This window comes from Ananas comosus, linkage group 12 (genome assembly GCF_001540865.1).
Source record: "Ananas comosus cultivar F153 linkage group 12, ASM154086v1, whole genome shotgun sequence".
Classification (NCBI taxonomy): domain Eukaryota; kingdom Viridiplantae; phylum Streptophyta; class Magnoliopsida; order Poales; family Bromeliaceae; genus Ananas; species Ananas comosus.
In genome coordinates, this window is record NC_033632.1 from 678,831 (window position 1) to 702,012 (window position 23,182).

At 37.7% G+C, this 23,182-nt stretch overlaps 4 protein-coding genes across 7 annotated transcripts; 2 read left to right on the top strand and 2 right to left on the bottom strand.

Annotated features, from left to right (window-relative positions):
* LOC109718656 lies at positions 11–7,913 on the top strand. Its single transcript, XM_020244991.1, has 11 exons — positions 11–220; positions 837–935; positions 1,297–1,440; positions 1,880–2,779; positions 3,163–4,120; positions 4,516–4,802; positions 5,650–5,756; positions 5,954–6,107; positions 6,593–6,745; positions 6,940–7,115; positions 7,573–7,913. The coding sequence occupies exons 1-10, from the start codon at positions 98–100 to the stop codon at positions 7,075–7,077; spliced, it is 3,063 nt and encodes a 1,020-aa protein (XP_020100580.1). The 5' UTR covers positions 11–97; the 3' UTR covers positions 7,078–7,115; positions 7,573–7,913.
* On the bottom strand, positions 8,125–10,418 carry LOC109718659 (10 kDa chaperonin, mitochondrial-like). Its single transcript, XM_020245000.1, has 3 exons — positions 10,223–10,418; positions 9,053–9,192; positions 8,125–8,460 (listed from the first exon to the last, which is right to left on the bottom strand). The coding sequence occupies exons 1-3, from the start codon at positions 10,325–10,327 to the stop codon at positions 8,412–8,414; spliced, it is 294 nt and encodes a 97-aa protein (XP_020100589.1). The 5' UTR covers positions 10,328–10,418; the 3' UTR covers positions 8,125–8,411.
* LOC109718798 (digalactosyldiacylglycerol synthase 2, chloroplastic-like) lies at positions 11,476–16,078 on the top strand. Of its 4 annotated transcripts, none has more exons than XM_020245196.1 (6): positions 11,476–11,636; positions 11,870–11,896; positions 12,604–12,994; positions 13,417–13,686; positions 14,629–14,978; positions 15,295–16,078. In XM_020245196.1, exons 3-6 carry the CDS (start codon positions 12,713–12,715, stop codon positions 15,860–15,862), a joined length of 1,470 nt encoding a protein of 489 aa, XP_020100785.1. In that variant the 5' UTR covers positions 11,476–11,636; positions 11,870–11,896; positions 12,604–12,712; the 3' UTR covers positions 15,863–16,078. The 4 variants fall into 4 exon arrangements, with proteins under 4 accessions (XP_020100785.1, XP_020100787.1, XP_020100786.1 ...); XM_020245198.1 differs by having other exon boundaries at positions 13,420–13,686; XM_020245197.1 differs by having other exon boundaries at positions 12,654–12,994.
* LOC109718792 (transcription factor bHLH106-like) lies at positions 18,589–19,780 on the bottom strand. Its single transcript, XM_020245191.1, has 2 exons — positions 19,367–19,780; positions 18,589–19,277 (listed from the first exon to the last, which is right to left on the bottom strand). Exons 1-2 carry the CDS (start codon positions 19,574–19,576, stop codon positions 18,762–18,764), a joined length of 726 nt encoding a protein of 241 aa, XP_020100780.1. The 5' UTR covers positions 19,577–19,780; the 3' UTR covers positions 18,589–18,761.

Consider the following 23,182-nt stretch of genomic DNA (forward strand, 5'->3'; position numbering starts at 1 on the left):
ATCCGTAATTTTCAGAAACTACGGGATGCATTTCGAAAACACCACCCTTTCGCCCTCTTTCTCTCGCCCCAAAATATAAACTCGCCGCCAAAAAGCCATGTTGGCGCCAAACACTCGCACCCTTTCCCGGGAAAAGGTCCAAAAAAAAAAGAAAGAAAAAAAGTTCGATCCTTTCCCTCTCATGGCGAATTGTGGATACCACTCCCCTCAATTCTCCGAGGTTACTTAGCCCTTTCGCTCTCCTCTTTTCTCTATGCCCGTTCAATCCAATCGTTTCGTGCGATTGTATACACGAACCAGTTTGCATTTTTTTTATCGGATTTTTCTTCCGTTTTTTGGTGTGTTTTTGTTTTGCAGAGATGGATACGTAATGGAGAAGTTCGATAATACGTTTCACTAATTAGGAGTTGTTTTTTTTTAGGAGATTTTTGTAATTTTTTGGAAAAAAAGGAATCATTTTGGAGTGTTTTAGGGTTAGATCATTTTTCTCGTTCTCGTATTTGACTTTTGCTAGATGATCATTAATCTTAAATTGATGTAGGTTGTATTTGTTCCCATTCTTTACCCAGGAGTTTAGGTTTTTATTTTAATTAAATTAAATGGTCAAAATTTGGATCCTCAAGCTTTATACACTGAATTCTAGTCTTTTCTAATGTTTCCTCAACAGGAAAAAAGTATGCCTCGGTAGTAATAATAAAATCTGTTGAGCGAAAGTTGTCATGGATCATGAAATTCATGTTTTCTTAAGGAGTTAAGGGTTATTACCAATTAGTAATTCCGCAACTTTATTTTTGGAGATACAAATGCTTGATTATCGATATTATATTGTGTTTCAGGACATAGCTTGGCTCCCACTGTGGCTTCAGCCCCATCAAATTCCTGTTGTTAAAGATTGCGCTAAAGATGACGGGAGCATTTCTTTGCTGTCTTGCAAGGTATGTGTTTAAATGCCAATTAATTATCTCATTATCCCTAAGTATTAGCAGCTTCCACTCAAATATGTGATTGTAATTTCACCTTACTTGTGGATATAAGGTAGTATTTGAATTGAATCTATATATATAATCTTTCAAAAAAATGTTTTTTTCCCGTAGTTAGGAATATTTCGTCAAGTAGCAAGACCTAATCCTCCAGGCTTACCAAAGCCAAATTTTCGTTTCTTTTTCTCAAACATTGCACTACGCATATGCTTTTACTTTCCCTGTCCCTTTGTCCTCCTGTTTCAGTGCTTAGGATGTTTGAGTCATTGCTTCTCATGTAATTACTACTGGCTCTAATTATCATCTTAATAATCAGAATTTCCCATTTCTTGAAGAAAGTATTAGCGACAAACAGAACAGCCAGTGTTTCTCAAGGAATGATGCGGGTTATACAGGGTGCCAACTGCACTTATCTGGAGATGACTCCTCATGTAGTGGAAATACTCCATCGGCTAGAAATGTAAGCTGTTATAAGTATCATACCCTGTTCTGTGAGAGCTGTCTTTGAAGATATTATTATCCAAATTACATCATATACAAAGTGTTTAATGTAAAGAGATCTAAATTAGTATACTATTCTGCATGTTTTAACTTAGATTTTATCCAAATGTTATCTAAAAAGATGTTACCCTTCTCCATCCTTATCGATTGGATCCTTGTGGAAGATACGTCATATTAGTGTATTTATATTATGTCTTATCTGTACCATATTCATGCCATGCAACATAGTCTTCTAGCTTAAGTTAATAGAATAATTTAAATCTGCATCTTCTTTCCTCAAAAAGGAAAAAAAAAGAAAAGAAAAAGAAACCCTCTTTGTTATATGTGAATATATCATTTATAGACGCCACACACTTTTTGGTATATTTTTTTTATTTCTTTCTTTTCTTTGTTGTCAGGTGCTACATTTTTCCCTGCATCTTTCTTCAGTTGGTACATCACAGCTATCCTCTGGTCAATTTAATGATAAACTTAAGATTACAAACTGTGACACCAACTTTAAAGATGAGATGAAAACAAACTCAAATGAAGGATCACCAAGTAAAGTTATTCCTGAAGCTCAAGCAGTTCAGAATAACGCCGACTTCAAGAATAAAGAGGAAAGTAAAACAAATTCAGAACCCCTTAGCAAAATTGAAGGAAACAAAGGACCGAGATCTCGTAAAAAGGTCAATAGCGGAAATCTAAGAAACGTAAATATAGATGATGTGATTGAGCTTTCCATTGCCGCATCTGAAGCTATGGTAATTTCAGAAATAATGTCAAATAGCTCTGTGTCCGATCCTTTGCCAGCTTCGGCTGTGCTAGAAGCTGCTCTTCATGTTAAAGAAGCTCGAAAACAGCTCTTCAGTGAAGCTCTTTGTGCCTCCTCAGATCGTGAGCTCGATGAGTCCGATTTTCTTTTAGATTTGGATGAAAGCACAATGGTCGATGCATTTGATGATGTTGGTTTATGTATTACTCGAGTTATTCATTCTCCTGAAAATTCAATTCATGGTACTTCAGATTTTAAACAAGAGAAGCCTTCACGGTCCAGTTCTTCATGTGATCAAGGAACGCATGTTTCAGAAAGCTGTTGCCTAGAGACACATAATGAGAATTTGAAGAATCAAGATGTTGAAAATAATGCAAAGAATTCTCCTACAAATCACGATTTGGCTAGTAAGCCACTAAAATGTTTACCACCACTGCCTACAAGTTCAGCAGATGAACATATAGCCCTTATACAGAACTCAATCCAAAATGTTGATACATCTGGAACCAAGGAGGATGTGGAAGAAACTCCAGGTATTGTTAAGGTAAGTGAACCTTTTTTCACCCTCTGAGATTAAATTTGAGACTTTTACATATACCCCTCAAAAATAAAATTCTTAGAAAACTCTTAAGCTGCGGAATCATCAAACTCATGGTGCGAAATTGGTTTTTGTATTATAAAAGGTTTTTTCAAAGAGGGGCAATCTTTGTTAGTTTGACAGTGCATTTCTAAGCAATAAAGTTTTTTAAAGGCATAAAAGAAAACTTTTGCAGAGATATGCATGGAAATAGATGATTTTGTAGCGGGTATATAGGTAAAAATATCAGCTGAATTTTATGTACTTTGCAGTCTGTCTTGCTTTAGCCGTTAAGTATCACCACCATCAGTTCTCAGTTCTTGATATTACTTTTTTTCTCTTGCTGGAAGGTTGGGGGTGTTGCACTGGAAGAAAATAGGGTTAAAAGGAAGCACATAAAAAAATTATTCAATCAAGAGACTAGCTTCATTTCAGAATCCATAGATACCACGAGAAAATGCTCTCTGTCAGAGAGTGTTGATGCTGAAAATGAGATAATTGAATCTTCTGGCACGCCATTCATTACAAGGTCCGCATGTCCTTATAACACAATTCGAAAAAATAATGATATTGTCTCGCAAGATCACATGAAATCTCCTTTCTTATCTTTGACGGATCCTCTTTGTTCAGTTGTGCCATGCAGTCTCTCTTGTAATGATGCTCATATTGAAGAGGATGGTAAAGAGCCAGTTATAATTAACACTCTTAGAGATCAAACTTCAGATGGATTTGTAGAAGACAATGTTCCTTCTAAAACTTTCGCTCAGAGGGAGGATTTTGATTTCCCAAAAATTGTTGCTGAAAATTCAGGTTTGTCAGTTCAAAGAAAATGCAGTTCACTGAAGAATTACAGTATGATAATGCCAGCTCTGGACAAATTGAAGGATATTGTAATTCCTTTTCCTATTAATGGGAATGCTAATCATTTTAAATATGATGATAAAGTAACCATTGGTGAGCCTTCTTCTTTTAAAGAGACAAATGATGATAATATTGATGTTCTCTTTCGGCATCATGAGAGTTTGCCACCTCTTATGCTTAATAACAAGAAGCGTCGTGTTAAGGCTTGTAAAACAAAATTCAATGGGGATGGTGCAGATCAAAATTTGATACGACTTACAGAATTAAATAGTGATTATGGTGGCAAAGCAACGACTCTGTCAAATGTTCCTCTGGAATCAAGTTTATCTTTACATCCTACTGATAAACAATGTCTTCAAAAGAAGAGAGTTCAATTTGTAGAAGCAAAGCATGGCACTAAACGGACAAAGACCAGCAAGGGACTGAAGTCTACAAACAGAGTTTGTTGTAAGTCTTAAATTCTACTACTTCTGTGTTGTGTTTGTTTAACTCACTTTTGATCACAATACCCATGAAAAAATAGGTTGTGCATTTACATACAAAACTCTCCAAAGTCGTCTATTTGCACATATAAACCTGTAAATATCGGAACATTCTTACACAGTCCCTTATCCTAAGTTGGAAAGTCATCATATTAAAGGATGAAGTCTGGTTTCTACGAGTGTCTTTTAAAAAGTTTTATAATTACAATGATTTATATGTAAGAAATTAAGTTTCCGAAGAGCATATAAGAAAATTGAGATTTGACTGGGACATATCTATAAATAGATTGTCTTGCTGTGGTATAGGTAAGAATTTATTAATCCGTTTGCTTTCAAATCCCTACTAAAAGTTTTTTATAGGTTCACAGGGTAGAACAAGTAGAAGAATGGATTCCAGCTTGGAGTGCAAGTCCCAAAAAGGAGATGGAAAATCCGCCTTTTCGTCAACTTATACAAAAGAGATGATATTTCACGGACTCGAATTTTTATTGACTGGATTTTCAAGAAAAAAAGAAAAGGAAATCGAGTCATTAATTAGAAAATTTGGAGGTTATGTTCTTTTGAAGGTACCAACCTGTTCGCCAGATTTGAGAGAAAACTTGGAATCAGTTGGGTGGAAGCCTTCCATCATATTGTCCCCAAAAAAGGTTTGTTCAGATACTTATGCAGTTTACTAATATTACTAAGGTCATCCAACATATTAACTTGTAAAAATTATGAAGCAAAATAGTAACTTCTCATAACTTTAGAAAGAAGACAAAGATTCTTCCCTTAAATTTTTTTTTTTTTTTTTTTTTTACATAATTGAGCTCCATTTTGCTCTCTTACTAATTTATAACTATAGAGATGAAAGTGAACTGTTAAAATAAATTTGTTATTTGTCTCTCCTGTTTAGATTCTCCATGGGGGTTTTTAGTTCAATAGTCCTCTTCTAAAATTTTATTTTAAAAATAAACCTGTTAAACTTTTATTTGTAGATATAGTCTTATAAAAGCGGTAAATGATTCACCGCTTTTAAAAGCGGTGAACCATTCACCGCTTTCTTTCTTTTTCTTCTTTTTTATTATAATTCTACAATGGTAAAAGCGGTGAATGGTTCACCGCTTTTATTATTTTTCTACTGCGAAATAGAAATTATGAATGCGGTGAATCATTCACCGCATTTAAAAGTCTATTTTTATAATTATTTTTTTAAGAAAACTATTTTTATAATTATAAAAATTGATAGGATTAGTTATAAAAAATATTCTTCTCCATGCCTTAAGGATTGTTTGTGGTTAATTCTTGGGTCACATTTTATTGCCATAAGCTCGCAAGTCCAACATATCCTGATTAGTAATAATTTTCTGAATTTTCACAGCACTGGAGGTACTTTTCTATCTTATAATTAGCCTATATCTGTTTCTTATATTCATATAAAAAATTCACGTAAAATATTTTATCTACCTTTTATTCTAAAAATGAATTCAATGTGTGTTTCATATGCTATGGCAGGTTCCAACAGCTAAATTCTTATACGGCTGTGCAACTAATTCCTGGATGTTAAATTTTCATTGGCTTGTTGATTCACTTAAAGCCGGCTGTTTATTGCCACCCGGAAGGTAAGTGAAAGCTATGGCCTGTATTTTTCTTTGGCTTCAAGTAAATGATAGATATGGCCTAATGGAACATTCATGACAGAGGCGTACTGACGAAATCTTGCAGTTTAAATCTAGTGTATATATTAGCTCATCATTAACCGGGGATCATTCTTGAGCCTTAATTCTATCTAAACTCTGTTTTCTCACCAACCTTCCAGGTATCTAAATTTGCCAATTCAACCCTCTGAGAAAAGGTCCTTGAGAGTAGGAGAACCATTTTGCTTCAAATTCCGTGCTTTAATCTTTGATGGAATAGGGATCTTGCTATCTGGCAAAGTCAGCTTCTGTTCCAAATTTTCCAATATAATAAAGGTAAGTCCAGCTGGTACCTCTACTGCCGCTCCTGAGTCTCGAAAATTTCACTTCAATCATTTTGTGTTTTTGTATTTGATATCTTCCATATCTAAGTTTACCAAAAGATGCCGAATTTTCACCTTGTCTTGTAAAATGATGCTGTGACAGCAACCGTCATGAATTCTAATTTTTAGACCATTGAATAGAAGTATGTGCTTATTTGCCCTGGCTGGGACTTGAACTGTTTAAAGAAGCACTAACAACTTTTGTATATTAGAAATCCCTCAGCAGCTTTTCCCTTTAGCAGGAGTAGAAGCTTTAAATGGAGCTCTTTTTATTAGAGGGCTTAATAATTCATTTCAACTTTTACCCTTAGTGGTGTTTCTAACATATTGAGGGGTTTATCTGCAATTTGAAAATAGCAATGTATCCAGCACGGTTTCTGTATAATAGCCTTACTATTCTCCTTAGTTACTTGTGGTCTAATATACTTCATATTGCAGCACGGAGGTGGTCAAGTGTTTATATCCCTCGAACAATTACTTCAGAACCTGAAGGTTGGGAGTTGTACCCTGGGTGTCATTCTTGTTGAGAGCGAGGCGAGTGTTTCACGTCATCTAAGACATTGCGGGCTGGAAAACAATATACAGACTCTGGTTAGTGGATTTTTTTTTCCTGCACTTTCATGTTTCTGGAAATTAATTGTTCATAGAAAGTTAAAAAAAAAAAATTCTATGAAATGAAGAGGAATTACTAATCAAAAACATGGTAGGCATTTTGAAGGCTTATTATAAATCAGCTAATATAACGGTTTTCGGGTTTAGTCAATCTAAAACTTCATCTTCTGCAGCCAGCCAGTTGGATCATACAAAGTCTCTTCTGTGGCAAACTCATTCCCTTGAAGAAGGATCGCTATGCCTCATTGCACAGAATTAAGATGCCGACATTCCCCGAAGAACAAGAATTCGACATGAGTCAAGAGATATAATTTCTCCTGTAAATAGTGATAGATAACAATACACAAAGGTATGCATCCTACTACTTTTATGTTATCAACTTTTTTATTTTTGGGAGAAATGTTATCAACTATTCACAAGCTCCCCCTGCAGAGTTGAAGAGATTATTTTCTTTTTGCATCAATTAACCTGATAAGAGCACTCACACAAAACAAACAAGGTTTTCAAAGTACACCCACAAGAACTTGCTTTGCAGGGGGTAATTTTGCATATCTGCGGGATAACAAACATGCAAAAAAAAAAACCAAAGTAATCTCTCTTATTATTCATCTTGTTCAATAGCTTTATAGAGTTTTGGCAAAAATTATTGCATGGAGTTCAAATCACCTTTAAAGATGCATATGCTGAAAGTAAATTTCATTGTTCAAACATATTCGGTCCGAAACAACACTACAGAGAGTAGTCAAAGAATATAGCTGTAGCTGATTCAACTCTGCTAGTTTATCGACTGACAGTTTCTTGTTCAGCTACAAGGTGCCTTCAGAGGAGGAGATCAAAATCGATATTGGAGCAAAGGGCGACAAAGGACATAATAATACATAGTTTGGCAGAGAATCTTACCCATATCAGAGCTGAATAAAAGAGAAGGATCAATAAATCGCAATTCGGAATTTTCTGACGAATCTGTAAAGTATCTCCCAATGCTGGTTCTTATTTATATTTCCTTTGTGACTATCGAACGAGAGGAGAGACTCTTCTCCAGGTGTATCACTACCTAGATGGAAAGAGATTCTTCTCCAGGTGTATCATTACCTAGATGGAAATATTAATCCATCGAAATTTGATTTTCGACCTGGCCTTTGACAAACAGCGTTTTGCAACTCAAAGCTTTGATGACTTTAGCTGTGACAAAATTTTGATTATAAATGATGCTCCAGATGCATAAACTTTAACAGAAAACGAAATTCAAATAAATTTTTCATTTGAAGAAAACATTAATGAACCGAAATAGTCATCAATTAAATATGCTCAAATAGCATGAAGCTCAAGCCAAATAAATCCCCAGTAGAAAGTTGCCATTGTCCAGTGCATTTCTGTTAACCCTGAATAATTAATTACGCAGAACACAAAATTCTAATTCTTCGGATTGTTAAGTTTCACTTCACAGCCCTTTCAACAATGAAATATCTCCAATGTGATCATCCAGTTTTTAACTGGGGAAATAAAAAGTATTTCGAAACATTACACTCAAAAGGACTGTCAAAGTCCAACTACATAGTGGAACATGCCCTTCAAATTCAAATTGTTGGAAAAACAAAAAGATGGAGCAGTGAAAACAGAATCCGAATAAGAAGTCGGCAACCAATCACTCATGAAGTGTTCCCAGTATGTCTTCATCTCTGAACAGGTGATACCTGGTGCCAAAACAGATTCAACAAGCCAGCTCAATTAGTCACAAAACTAGGAAAGGTAATAAAACAACAAGCATAGCAATCTTTTGTTGAAATATATTCGCCCAGTCGATGATAATTCTCCTATTTGGAGTAGGTGCTGAAAAAGTTACAAATCATGTTGAGTATCACACCATATGTGTTCTTTAAATGTGGTTTGTACTTATATAATTTGCTACAGCGTTCAGTAGCACAATTTTCCATAACAAGTTCCTGTGGACATCAATTTATTGGAAACATTGCACTATTATTTGGCATACTTCTAGTCAACTTTCACTTCGATCCTTAAACATTTATATTGGACAATCAACGCCCCGAACTTATAGAAGTTTTTCACTTCACTTCCGTTTTTGACAGCTAAACAGCAAACCGAAAATGAAAAAGAAAGAAATATCTGGAGAAATTAAAACTGAAGATAATTAATAATCTTGGACATGACCTACACCTAAGTAGGAAATCAACAGCAAAATAAAAACATCACAAGTGTATTTCGAATAAAGTAATGGTGACGAGCAGATATTAAAAGAGAGATGGAAAGGAAAGAAGTCAAGCATACACTTTGTCTCCAAGTTTTACTTCTGTACCCCCATATTCAGGAAGAAGGACTTCATCTCCTTCCTTCACAGAAACAGGGATAAGATTCCCATTCCTGTCTCGCACGCCAGGGCCTACAGCTATAACTTTTGCAGAATTCAACTGAAAAATAAGATGCAAGACAACAACTTGAGAATGACAAAAAACATACTTGATTAAGTGAAAGGGGGGGAACACTTCTACATATATATTCATTGGGATTTGGGAGGTCATACAATTCGTGGGGAAAATTGGTTTTTGGATTAGAACAAGTTTTCTACAGAGGGAACTTATATAAGAACAATGTTAAGCGAAGTTTCACTGGGTCATATATCACAAATCAGATTTTGTACGGATATATTAAAATGAATTAAATTTAAGAAATGTTTAAATACATATCATAATAGAAAAACACCTAACAATGTCAGTGTCAATTGGCACCATTGTGCTTGAACGACCTACGAAATTTACAAAAAAAAAAAAAAAAAACTTAAACCTTCAATGAATAACTACTATAAAGTTGCATTATTTTTATTATCAAAGTGTTAACTACAACTGCAAAGAATAAAGGTAGACACAGAACAAAGAAATGAAGGAAAATCACTATGATCAAGCCGTTAGAAGGGGGGAAAAAATTAGAGCATGGCCTGACACATGCAAAACAGCCAACAACTTAAGCTGTTAAAAAGCGATATTTTTGTCATTTATAAATAATTACATGTGGGTTGATTTTGACCACAATCCCAACACATGAGTTTTAGATAAATGCAAGTAAATTAAACGAGATTAGGAGCTCTCTGATAACATATGCAACACCCCTTTTGCTCTACCATCGTAAGCTGCTAGAGATTGGTGTTTCAATCATTTACAATACTCAACAATACGCATACATAACAACAATGTGAATAACAGATGGCAAATTATACATCCAATAGCAACTAATCCATAGATCACAAGGAGCATCAAAACGAGCACCCAAAGAAGCTAAAAATTTCGAAATAAATGAGAAAATACAAGGATATGCACAACAAATCAGATCGAAAGAGAACGCCTAGCGATTCCGTGCTAAAACTAATCCACTCCAAAATCTAAAAAACTATCAGATCACATCAAGCGATCAAACACTACAAATGCTCAAACAGATGTATCATACCTTAGTGGTTTTCTCGGGGAGTAGTACACCCGCAGAGGTCTTAGAGGGGGGAACGATCTTCTCCACGAGAATGCGGTTGAGGTAGGGGATCAAGCGCTTCGCCATTACAGGTGCACGAGAGAGAGAGAAGGAGAGAGAGGCGGAGGCGAGGGTCAAGGAGGGTTAACGAGGGTTTTCGGGAGTTGGGGGTGCGTGTGTGTGTATTGGGGGAGCTGAAGCTTCGGGAAGGTTCCCGAATGAATGTGGAAGTGGGCCGGGTATTGGGCTTGGACTAAATGTCCATGGGCCTAAATACGGGCCCATATTCAAATAAAATAATTGTTTTAGGGCGTGGGTGGAACAAAATGCTATGTAGTAATAAATTATTATTATTTAAATAGTGGCATAAATTAAATCAGAACGAATCATTTTAAAGGAGTGGGCTGGTATGCTTCGGGAAGCACGGAGCCCGTGCTTTTAAGTTGTTTTCGATGTTAGGACTTTCGAATCGGCGATCAGCTCCGTTAGAGTTGATCTAAAGTATTTGAAGTATTTAGAAAATAAATTTTATGATTTTTCGATATTATTTGCTTAGTGATCGAAGGGACTCAAAATTAATAATTTTAATGGCCGTGGTGAGCCGTTTGCAAGTTTAACGGTGTAGAAATATCCAAATCACATGAAATTTTGATAGAAAATTCTTTATACCATATAAAACAAGATCAATAACTTTGATCTAAATTTTAAGGTCATATCATCATATTTTGTAAGATTTTTTTAATTTCAGTCGTTGATTTTGAGCCACTTCAATCACTAGGCAAATGATATCGAAAAATTGCAAAATTTATTTTCTAGATACTTCAAATACTCTAGATCAAATCTAATGGAGCCGATCGTCGATTCGAAAATCCGAACATCGAAAATAACTTGAAAGCACGGAGCGCTCCGTGCTTTCAGAAGCATACCAGACGCACACCATTTTAAAGCTGGAGTCATATCAATATAACATAACATCCAAAATATACATCTAATTTTTGTTATTTTAGCTTTTTTTAAAAAAAAAAAGTAATCTAAAATTATGTTTGATTTGGTAAGAGTGTTAAAGTAGAGCCTTTTTTGCAAAATAATTTTTTGGTGGAGGATGATGCGATTGGTCGGTCCACGGATGACGTGGCGGAGCGAGTCCAAGCAACACTTGCCAGTAGCTTGTTCCTCTCGCGTCCTCCTCGCTGTATTTTTCTTGCCTATAAATACGTAATAAAACATCCCCCGAAATTTAATCGACAAAAAAAAAAAAAAAAAAAAATTCCCCCGAACTCGAATACGCCATTGTCGCGAATAGAATATCTTCGCGACAACGAAGGAGAGAGAAGAGAGAGCTACGAATCTCTCTGTTTCTCTTTCTCTCTCTCGATTCGGGGGTTTCTTCGATCAGGTAGGAATTTGATTTGCTTATTCCATTGCAGGGCTCTTTATGCGAGTTTTTAATCGATCTTATACGTCGATTTAGTTTTGATCTCTTCGTGCTTCTTCTTATCATCTCCTTCAATTGAGATTTTGATGTTGCAATCATGCTATAAGAAGTTTATGCTGCATTTATTCCTCGCAAACTTGAATTTGGAATTGAAATAGTTATAAGGGGAACTTTTCTTTTTTTTTGTTTTGCAGGAATTCGCGAAGCGCAAAATTGAATAGGTAAGGAGAACGATTCAAATATTCAAGTCCTTTAGTAATGCATTATTGTGAGATCAATCGTAAAAAGGGGTTATTTTGTATTTGTTGAATTATGAACGAGCGCATATAATTAGAGTGGACAATTAGAAAGGATATGCAATAACAAAGGGATTTTCGATAAATATAGTTCTAATGGAAATTTATTGAATTTTGTAGTTAACCACGGGAATAATATCTGATTGATTTTGTATCTCATAACACAGCAAAATGTCACATCCAGGATGGCAAGTCATGCTATTGGAAGTATTTTTGAACTTGAACAATTAATTTTTTTTTTTTACGAAAAACGTATAATTTTATTGTTGAATTAAACCTATATTTGAAGAATATTTTCCCAGCTTTTCACTTTTCAACCAATTTAATTCCAACCAGCCTATAATCAAGCCACTTGGAAAGATTTTCTTTTGGAAAAAGAATAGAAGAGAAGAGGCGAAATGGCCAAAAGAGTTTTATAGGCTTTCGAAGAGAAAGATAATTGTTCGATTGTGTTTTGTTTTCAATATGTTCTGATCGCATATTTACTTCTTATGGTCTATGCTATAGAAAGTATTAATGGTGTATTATAAATTTATAACATGCAATAGTAAGATTCAGTATGTATACTATGACCTATGTTTCCTAAATCTGTATATGCCTTGTCATCTATATTGAGCATTTTCTCTACTCAGATTCCGGTTGAACGCCGAAATTCTAATTAAGTATTGTTCCCCTTGAGAAGCATGAATTGAGACGTGTACGCAATAACTGGTGCTATCCTCAATTGTCGCTGATGAGACGATGTCGATGAGGCAGCATATTGCAATATTTACTACCGCAAGTCTTCCATGGTTGACCGGAACTGCAGTCAACCCTTTATTCCGAGCCGCTTATCTTGCAAAAAGTGGCGAAAGGGATGTTACTTTGGTGATCCCTTGGCTCTCATTGAAGGACCAAGAATTGGTTTATCCCAACAAAATTACATTTGATTCACCGTCGGAGCAGGAAAGCTATGTTTATAGGTGGCTCGAGGAAAGGATTGATTTTAGACCAAAGTTCGGCATTAAATTCTATCCTGGGAAGGTAAATACTTCTTCCTAATTGAGCCCTTGAAATCTTGTTAGAAAAAGTCAAGGGACATTTGACATATATATCCATTGAAAACCATCTATTCACAATTATCTCCTCTCTAAATATGAAATTTCATAAATCCCTCAGAAGTGCATTATCTTACAAAAGTAACCTTATCTTAAGTTGTGGTGTCATCTGATTCATGGGGGAGATTGGTTCTGTCTTACGAAAGGTTTTTTGAGAGGGGCACTTCTGTAAGTGAAGGCATGTATGAACTTTGTAGGGATACATGTGTGTTTTGATCATTTTGTGGTTGTGTCTATGTAAATATCTCAATCTGAACACGTATGTATCCATGTATCATGTACATCGTACTGCATATGCTTTATGTTCTATTGCAAGATTTTGTGGCTTATTTCGATTTTCAACTCTAGCAGTTTTCTAAAGAAATGAGGAGCATACTACCTGTTGGAGATTTAACAAAGTGCATTCCTGATGAAGAGGCTGATATTGCCGTCCTGGAGGAACCCGAGCATCTCAACTGGTACCACCATGGGCGTAAGTGGAAAAACAAATTCCGTCGAGTAATTGGCATTGTTCATACCAATTATCTGGAGTATGTGAGGAGAGAGAAGAACGGACAGCTACTGGCCTTCTTTCTCAAGTATGCCAATACTTGGGTTACTCGCATCTATTGCCACAAAGTAAGCACCTAAATCTATGTATATGATGCATGTTATTTAACCATCCCTTCTGTTTCTTTACCGCATACCGATCAAATTTCTTGTTTATCTTGGATGCAACCTTTCTCTGCTTTCGAAGTCTAAATGATGATCACAAATCAGGATCATGTACTGGCCATTGTACCATAATGGTTCTGTAAAACTCTTTCTACTAATCTCATCCTGTGCCAATCCACCTCTCTCGAAGTTAAATTCATGTTTGGTTTAACATTAGAGGGATAACTCTAATGATTACACGGACAACTGTAGTGATGTTGGTTAACTGTAATGATTATGGGGATGAATAGGGAGGAAATGAGGAAGCAACTTATTTTTCAGGTGCTGTAATAATTATTTCAAGTAATATCTTCAGTTTAGAAAAGTGATTCCTATTTGCTCTATTTTACTTTGGATACTTGCAAGCAAAGTGCTGGTGAGTAAAGCGAATGGATCAGCTCATCACCTTTCTTAAACTTAGTTATGGTGATGGGGCTGGGGTCCAGGTATAGGGTCAAATTCAGGTTCAATAAAAGAACTATTAATTTATCCCATACCTGCATTTCTTGTCAGATTAAAAGTGATCCAAATGTGACCAACTTTACAATAAATGAGCCCATTGTGTACCCATCAGCCCCAAATAAGGAAACTAGCTTGAAAAATAAGAATGAGTTGCAATTGGAAAAATATCAAAATCTGGACTCACTATAGAGAGGAAGTTCTTGGAGAATGGTTCATATGAAGCTTTGTTCCTTCTAAATTATCAGTTGCTGACATGTTTAACATTATTACAAGTATTTAAAAACACTTGATCCCATAAATATTCAGCTTGTTGCTATTCTCTTTCAAAAGAAATAATAAAAGTTTGCGGCCTTATACTTTCAGTAATCTACAATAATCTGATTTTTGGTGTTGGTGTAACCCTAGATTATCCGATTATCAGCTGCCACCCAGGAACTTCCAAGGTCTATTGTATGCAATGTCCATGGTGTCAATCCAAAATTTCTTAAAATTGGCAAGGAAAAGCTAGAGCAGTTGCAGAGAGGGGAGGTGGCATTCACAAAGGGTGCTTACTATATTGGGAAGATGGTGTGGAGTAAAGGCTATAGGGAACTACTTAATCTACTATCGAAAAACCAGAGCAAATTAACTGGCCTTCAGGTGGATTTGTATGGAAGTGGAGAAGATTCTGATGAAGTGCAAAGAGAAGCAGAAAAATTGAGTTTGGCTGTGAAAGTTCACCCTGGTCGTGATCATGCTGATCCTCTGTTTCACGAGTAAGTTGATACAATCTCCAAGTTAAAGGATNCCCCCTTTAAATGTAGTAGGAGAAGTAGGAACCAGCGTAGGTAAGATGCTTCTCCGGCGGTTGCTTCTCACCAGCATTTTATAGCATTGGGGAGGGGGGGTCGAAACCACTTACAGATTTTTTAGGACCTCTAAAGCCTCAAAGCTGGTTCCTTTGGGGAATGCTTTCCCAAACTAAGCCCCAGAAATAGGACTATATCACAAAGATGTCCACATAGTTTTACGTAGATAATTTTGCATTGTATGCTGTTCTTAAGAAATGCTGTTTCTGTTTTCTCTTTGCAGCTACAAGGTTTTTCTGAATCCGAGCACAACTGACGTGGTGTGCACGACAACAGCAGAAGCACTTGCAATGGGAAAAATTGTCATCTGCGCCAACCACCCCTCCAATGACTTCTTCAAGCAATTCCCTAACTGCCACATTTACAACAACGAAGACGAATTTGTAAAGTTAACACTTGATGCTCTATCCGGACAGCCCGAGCCACTGACAGATGAGCAAAGGCATGAGCTCTCATGGGAAGCCGCCACTGAGAGATTCATCGATGCCGCGGAGCTAAACCATGCCAATGTTTCTACTCAAAAGAGTCTTCCTCCTAAAATGGCTTTCCTACCGGCTTCTCTGAGAATGAGCAAATTGAAGAAAAGTGTGGAGGATGCTTCTGCTTATTTGCACCAAAGTGTTTCAGGAATTGAGGTTGTGCGCCGCGCTTTTGGTGCTGCTCCGAAAAGCTTAAAGCCAGATGAACAGCTGCGCAAGGAGCTAGGGATTGACATTCCTCCACGCAAGAAGAGGAGCATTACTTCGGTTCTACCGAAGCGATTGTTAAGCAAAAAAAACAAGACATCTTGAAGCGCTGTTCAAAGTTAAAAAGATATTCTACAATTATCAGAGGGGGTATTGAATTAATTGTTTATTTGTTTCTTTACATAAACAGGGGATTTCCATGTTTTGTAAAACAAAACCAGTAACTTATTGTATATATATGTGCTCTTTGTGAAAGTGTGACATAGATAAAATGTAAAGCATTAGGAGATTTCTTTTATAGCGAGTTTCATTTATATTTCCTGTGCTATTTGCACAAAAATTCACTTATTTTTCTCTTTTGTAGTTTTGTTGTTTTTTTTGTTTTTTCCTACCACATTTTGCATGTTTGAGTTATTTTTAAGAGAATGCTTTCCTCGTGAACACATCTTACAATACTTGTACAACCGATATAATACAAATAATAGTTGGATTCCAACCCCGGAATTACAAATCATATCTATTTTTTCGTGATTTGCACTTCTAACAAATTAAACACAGCTACATACAAATTTATCAAAGTGTTATAAAATTGGTTCGTAACTATAGCATTACTCCACCTGCCACGCTTTTGGCGCACGTACCAAATCATTGCTTTCAAACACGCATGGGCTAAAAAGTCTCTATTCTTTCCACCGTTTCTCAGAGTTCACATAATAATGAATATATATAATATGTAAAGTTATATTAAAGGAGGGAGGCACCTAGTCAGAAGCACAATCCAAAAGTTTACCGTTCAGCATGGTGGGGTCCGCATAAAATTTTGTGCTTGTAGGCAAGGAGCAGCATTGTGTTGGCTTGGATTGGTCTCGGGTTTTGTCAATCTCCGACGAATGCGTCTACAACGAGTCGATCTAAATCTATGGTGAAATGATTGGTCCCAAGTTCGAATTCTAGTTGATTCATATTTCCAGCTAAGTTTATTTCTAAATAAAATAAATAAAACGGGTAGCATGCTACCTCCGATCTGATCTATTTGGATGTCAGAATAGCTTACTCTAAACTGTCTCGGCCAAATCCGTGGTGAGATGATTGATTCGCTGGATGGATCGCCAACGAACTGATCATCAAACATTTCAAGCAATAGACGCGACTCAATCTAACCGATCAACCCACAAACCCAGTCGATCCGACCAAATTAAGCAACTTTTTCCACTGAATTTTAATGGATTATATCAGAACGGGTCAAGATTGCGACTCGACCACCACCGCTCAAATCCCGAGATAATTCTGACTTTGTTGAGGCAAGGGAGGGAATGATTGCGCCTCTGACAGCTGCCCGGCACGCGCGCACGCCCCCGCTGCTAAATTAGTAGCGGCTCCTCTCTATTCACCATTTTCACACTTACCTTTTGTTTTTTTTTCTATTTCTTTCTTTCTTTCTTTCTGAGTCTCTCTGAGAAAGATGGGGGTGTCGTGTAGGTGAGATGGTCAAACCGGGCGCGCGCACGGGTGGTCCCGCGCGGATCATCTCATCTGATTTCGACGAAGAGGAGCAGTGCCTACTCTCACTCGATCGCCTGCGCGCACGCCTCTCGGTAGCTAAGCTATGTAACGTAGCTCATCATCGTCATGGGTCTCCTAACTGATTTTGGAGTTTGGACAAAAAAAATTTATAGAAATACTCTTTATAGCGAAACAGTCTCATTCAGTATTCATTATATGTATTTTGAGATTCGTATGGTTCAGTGATGATTTATAAAATTATGTTACTATACTATCGATAGTACTAAACGCTTGGTCCTATTGAGTTTTCGACCGTTGAATAAAAAAATGTACAGTCATAATGATAGTGATATTCTAGGGTTGGACGGGTGGTTGGTTGAATAGTATAATCTAACAGGTGAAATAATCAAATGATAGATCTAACGGTAGAAAATTCGATAGTATCAAGAGTTTGGTACTATCGATAGTATAGTAGTTGGGCTCTGGTATATATTTGTCTAAACTATGGGATATAACTTGGATTGTTATGCGGTCATCTATAGTATGTATAAAAATTTTCTACAGTGAGATGTTTAAAAATATTGCGCCTAATTTAGTGGTGGACAACTCAAGTGGCTGCTAAGACTTTTTCTGAAATTAAAGTTGTAGTAATCAGATTTCAAGATTTTTGCCTAACAAGAAGGAAGAAGCAAAGCGCGCAGTACAACAGGAAAAGTGTGTAGTTTCTTTTTCCACCGAAGAAGCTAGTAGCTTTTTCTCCATTTCTTCATTTCATAATTGATCACATATAAGCCTTTATGCTTTTGCCCCTTAATTGAGTAATATATGTACAAGAATTAATTAATGATATTGGTAAAAGTAATGATCGACTTTACATAGGAAAAGTAATAACAAATATATATAGAAATTTCACGTAGGTCACTTTTTATGGATCCTAGTTAGTAATTAGCAATAAATTATGTTATCCCAATCTAGTACCGTTCCAATTAATGCTCAAAAAACCGATACTACAGCAGGTATTGTATAGTCACACATGACATGGCTTACCTTAATACACACTATTTTTACAGCCTAATTGCCTCGGCTGTAAAATTATTGCAAAAAAAAATAAAAATATATCTTACAATAATAACTTCAACCCTTCACTTCATTACAATCTCAAACCTTAGCCTGAATAATACACATTAAACTAGCTAGCACACCCCTTTTGCTTTTAGCACAATATTTCATAAATTGATGGGTAGGAAATTAATTTTGAATCTTCCATTAATTGTTTTGAAATTTGAATGGATTTTTTGGTAGTATGTAAAAGCAAATTGATCCAGAGATAACATAGAAAAATTGTACTGAGAGCTTTAACAACAATATAGAGTCGTTACTGGTTCTCCAAACTGGGACGATGATGAACACTTTATCAAACAGCACGACATTCATACTCTAGCGATCCATGCACAAATTAACTCTTGACAAGTGAAATTAAAGGCACGTTGTAAGCACAAACTCATGTCGATCTCCTGTCCACCACTCTCCGCCGTTTCGACCGGTCGGCCGCGGGCGCCGGTCGGTGCACTAGACCCCTTAGAGCATCTCTCAAGAAGTCGCCACCGCCACCTTTGCCACATTCGACGTCGCGATCCTCCTCCTCCTCCTCCTCCTCCTCCTCTCCATCAACATGTCTATTCTCTTCTTCTTCTTCTTCGTCATCGCCGGCCTCTCTGGAGAGAACAAGCACGCTACGGACCCTGCCGCCGACAGTCGCGATCTCCGCCCGAAGAGTTTTCAGCCGGAGCGACCGGAGCGTCGCGACGAGCTCCGAATAGAGATCGGATCGGTCATTGCAGCACACAGAAGCCTCAAACACGGAGGCGGTGGGGTTGGCGGTGGCGGTGGGGAGGACGATAACCTCGTCGGTCTCGGTGGGCATCAACAGACGGGCCGAGCCAGGGATGTCGGCGGTGCGAGTCTTCAGCTCTCTCACTCGCTCCACTGCCTTCGCCAGCAAAGAAGCTTTGTCGACCTGCACGCTCATGAAAAGATTTATAAATTCCAAAACGCAGCTAGAAAGAATCAGCACGAACATTTTCTCAACCTAGCGAGTTATGTAACCTTCGGGTCGCAGGCGAGGACGGTTCGCAGGCGGTCGAGGTGCGACTTGATGCGCTCCCTCCGGCGCCGCTCGGCCTCGCGGTGGCTCTGCAGCGCGGTGAGGGCTCGGTCGGAGATATCCGGGTGGTCGGTGGCGGGAGATGTCTCGAGAGGCATCGAGAAGTAGGCGGCCGGCACCGGGATATCACCGCCGCTGTTGGTGGCCGACATAGTCGGAGACTTACATGTCGGGATGCTTAATTGCTATGACGTGTGCGTGTGTATATTTATATATTCTTGGACTTAGCTATATAGTAGTGATCGAGGAGTGGAGTGATGTGGGTAGAAAATATATATATGATCCGAGGATCAGAGGAGAATAAAGAGAGTGTGGCTACTCTTGCGCGTTTATCGCGCTCCAAATGATTTTTATATGAGTAATGCTGCCTCTACAATCATCTTTTGATTATAATCTTATAATGCTCTCATCTATTTAAGACTATAAGTTTTATACTAGTTTTATCATTTCTTCTTCTTTTTTTTTTTTTATTCTCATTAGCGGCTTTTATTCTCATCTTTACACATTTTTTTCTGGTAGATACGTATACTAATATACTTCAGTAGTACTAAGGTATACTGATATATATATACACTATATATATATCAGTATATAGTATATATTGAGGTAAAAAGTAGCAACAATCAGTTTTGTCTTATTTTTTAAAGAACAGAGATAAACGGTGTAGCGAAAAATATAAAAGGTCAACGTATATTTTTAAATTTGGGAACCTCGGATACCGGCAACCATTACCGATTTTGTTGCGGATTTGTGCTTGAGGACCATTCAGTTTGCATTAGTAGTAGAGTAATGTGATGAGGGTATAGTATATACGGTAGTTAGTATGAGTGTTGGCCGAGTGATACTTATAGAAGGCACGGAGGGCTCCATCGTTTGACTTTGGTTTTTCGGATGTGTTGCGGACTTTCGAGACGGACGATCGGCTGCCGTTAGACTTGTCTAGAGTATGGTTGAAAGTATCTTCGGAAAATAAATTGGTTGCTATTGTTGTTCGAGATATTGCGTTTGCCTGTGATCGAAAGTGGCTCAAAAATCAACGGCTGAAAAGTAAAAATCTTACAGAATATCAAACGTCGAATGATGACATTGTAAAATTTGTAGATCAAGGTTAGGATCTGGTGGTTTATATGTGATGAGGAAAGAAGTGTTTCTTCATCAAAGCAGTTTCATGTGAGTGGTTGGGAGTATTTCTACAACGGTGTAGACCTTTCAAATCGGCTCACCACGGGGTGAAAATTATTAAGTTTTGAACCCCTTGCGATTACTAGGCAGAATGATAGTAAAAAAGTCGCAAAGGATTATGTTCTAGATACTTCAAGATATTCTAGATCAAGCTCTAACGGAGCCGGATCGTTGATTCGAAAGTCCGAACATCGAGAACACTTGGAGAGCCGGATCCCCGTGGCTTAGTAAGCCATACCAGCACAACGTGCGTTATTAGTAGAGTATATATATTAGTATAAGCGTCATATATATTAATGAATATGATAGTATATATATAGGTGCCCGACCGTGATGGGGTGCTGTGTAAAAGTACTCAGAACACGTTGGGTGCTTGTGAATTTGTGTGTACCGTTGAGATCTACGGCTGTTGATCATTTTCAGACCCTTAGAATTACACTATTGCAACTGAACACCGCACAACCGCAAGAGGGGCCCACACATCCCTAACCGCAGGGCACTCGTACTTAAGTCCAGAGAGTTAAAAAACTTTTACAACATCAAAACTGACTTGGCACTTTTTAAAATGCGATAGGGCTCACATTCTCTCCTTCTCTCTCTCTCGTATATTATAGTATAGTTATTATATATATTGATAGAGAGAGAGAGAGACGGGCCAAGTGTGAGCGGGGTTGTTTTGGGGGGGGTGGGTGTGGGTTTGGTGTGGGTGTGTTTGTGTTGTGGGGTGTTGTTTGGTGTTGTGGAGCGCGCGGAGGCGGGTCGCTGAGTGCGAGGATGAACGAGAGAGGAGATTGAAGTGCTGCCCCTATGCTTTTAAAAGTACCAAGTCATTGGTGCTTGTAATTTTCGGCCTTTGGATTAAAAGATGTGCGGGTTAGGGATGATGTGGCCCTACGTTTGAGGTGGGTGGTTGGTTGAAATAGTATAATCTAACGGGTAAGAAATGATCCAAAGGTGGATTAACGGTAAGAAATAATGTTTACAAGCACCAAGGTGCTTGTAGCTTTTTACAGAGACCTGTGGAGGCCGGACGTGGTTACTATGATTATATAGTGACTGATTATATATGATACGTATACTATATAAGTATATGATAGAGTAGGCTGCTGTGCTCTTAAGAGCACAGCAGCCCCTGTGCTATAAAGTTCTCCACCCTCCATCTATCAAGATGGAGGGCTGAGATTAAAACCCCACTTAACAAGCTTCCACTGTTTAGAGCCCGTTAGAATTAACAGACTACTATTCTCTCTCCTCTTTTCTTTTTTTTTTTTAATTTTCCCTTCTTCTCCTCTCCTCCAATCTCTCTCCCTCTCCCTCTCCCTCTAGATCCCCCTCTCCTGTGGACCACCTTGGTTCATCTGGTCGCCGCCGCCGGAGAAGAGATTGATTATCCTTCACACGGCCACCCCCCTAGGTGCGGCCACCCTCTCCCCCCTCCTCACGCGCACGCTGGTGCGCCACACCCCCACCACCCACCCCTCCCAACCTGGAAGCAAAATAAAGAAAAAAAGAAAAAAAAAAAGACAGAGAGAGAAAGAGAGAGAAAAAAGCCCCTGTGCTATCAACCCCCTCCCCCCGTCGCGTGCGTGCGCGCGCGCGCTGGTGCGCCGCACCCCCAACCCCTCACCCCTCCCTGCCTGGAAGCAAAAAAAAAAAAAAAAGGAAAAAACTAGAAGAAAAAAAAAGGAAAAAAAAACTCTTGAAGCTTCCTCGCCACCCCCTCCCCCCGTCGCATGCACGGGTGCTGGTGCGCCGCACCCCCAACCCCTCAGCCCTCCCTGCCTTGAAGCCCAAAAAAAAAAAAAAAAAAAAAAAAAAAAAAAAGAAAGAAGACCCGAAAAAGGGTTTTGCCCTAACCCTTCACCCCTCTTCCCTTCCCTTCCTCCTCTTCCCTCCGAGTGGCCACATCGAAGATCGGGTTCTTCATTCTTCAGAAATCAGAACCCTCCTCGTCGCCTCGTCCTCTTCCGCTTCCGCTTCCGCTTCCGCTCTCCAAACGATGGATCAGTAATCGGGTTGTTGTTCTTTACAAGAATTTTTATGCTTTAGTTTCTCTCTCTCTTTCTTTCCTTTATTTCATCTTCTCTTAATTACTAACTGTATGGTTTTGATCAGTAACAAGACCATGACCACAACATGTAGCATCATTGTAAACATGCATTTGTTAAGATTCATTACTTCCTTTTTATCTTTAATCTCTACAGTATACATGAATATGCCCAGCATGCAAGAATAATCAGCAAATAAGGTTTTAAGAATTAAGTCCTCAAAAGGTTTGATATGCTCAGCAGGTTTGAAAGTCACAAGCATATGCATTGATTAAAAACCAAGGGAGATCTAGCAAACTTAACAAAGGTACATGGGTGTTAATTGGCAATACTGGGAATTTCCGATAAATTTGGAGAAATAGCAATATGGAGATACAGATTTGAGTTTGCTATTTGCTTAATTATATATTTATTTTGGAACATAATACAGTTTGCTAATTTTTTACTTAATTAACTTAATTTTGTAGCTCTTTATTCTTATATTCTTAAGAATTATGAGTATTTATACTAATTGCATAAAACTTGAGA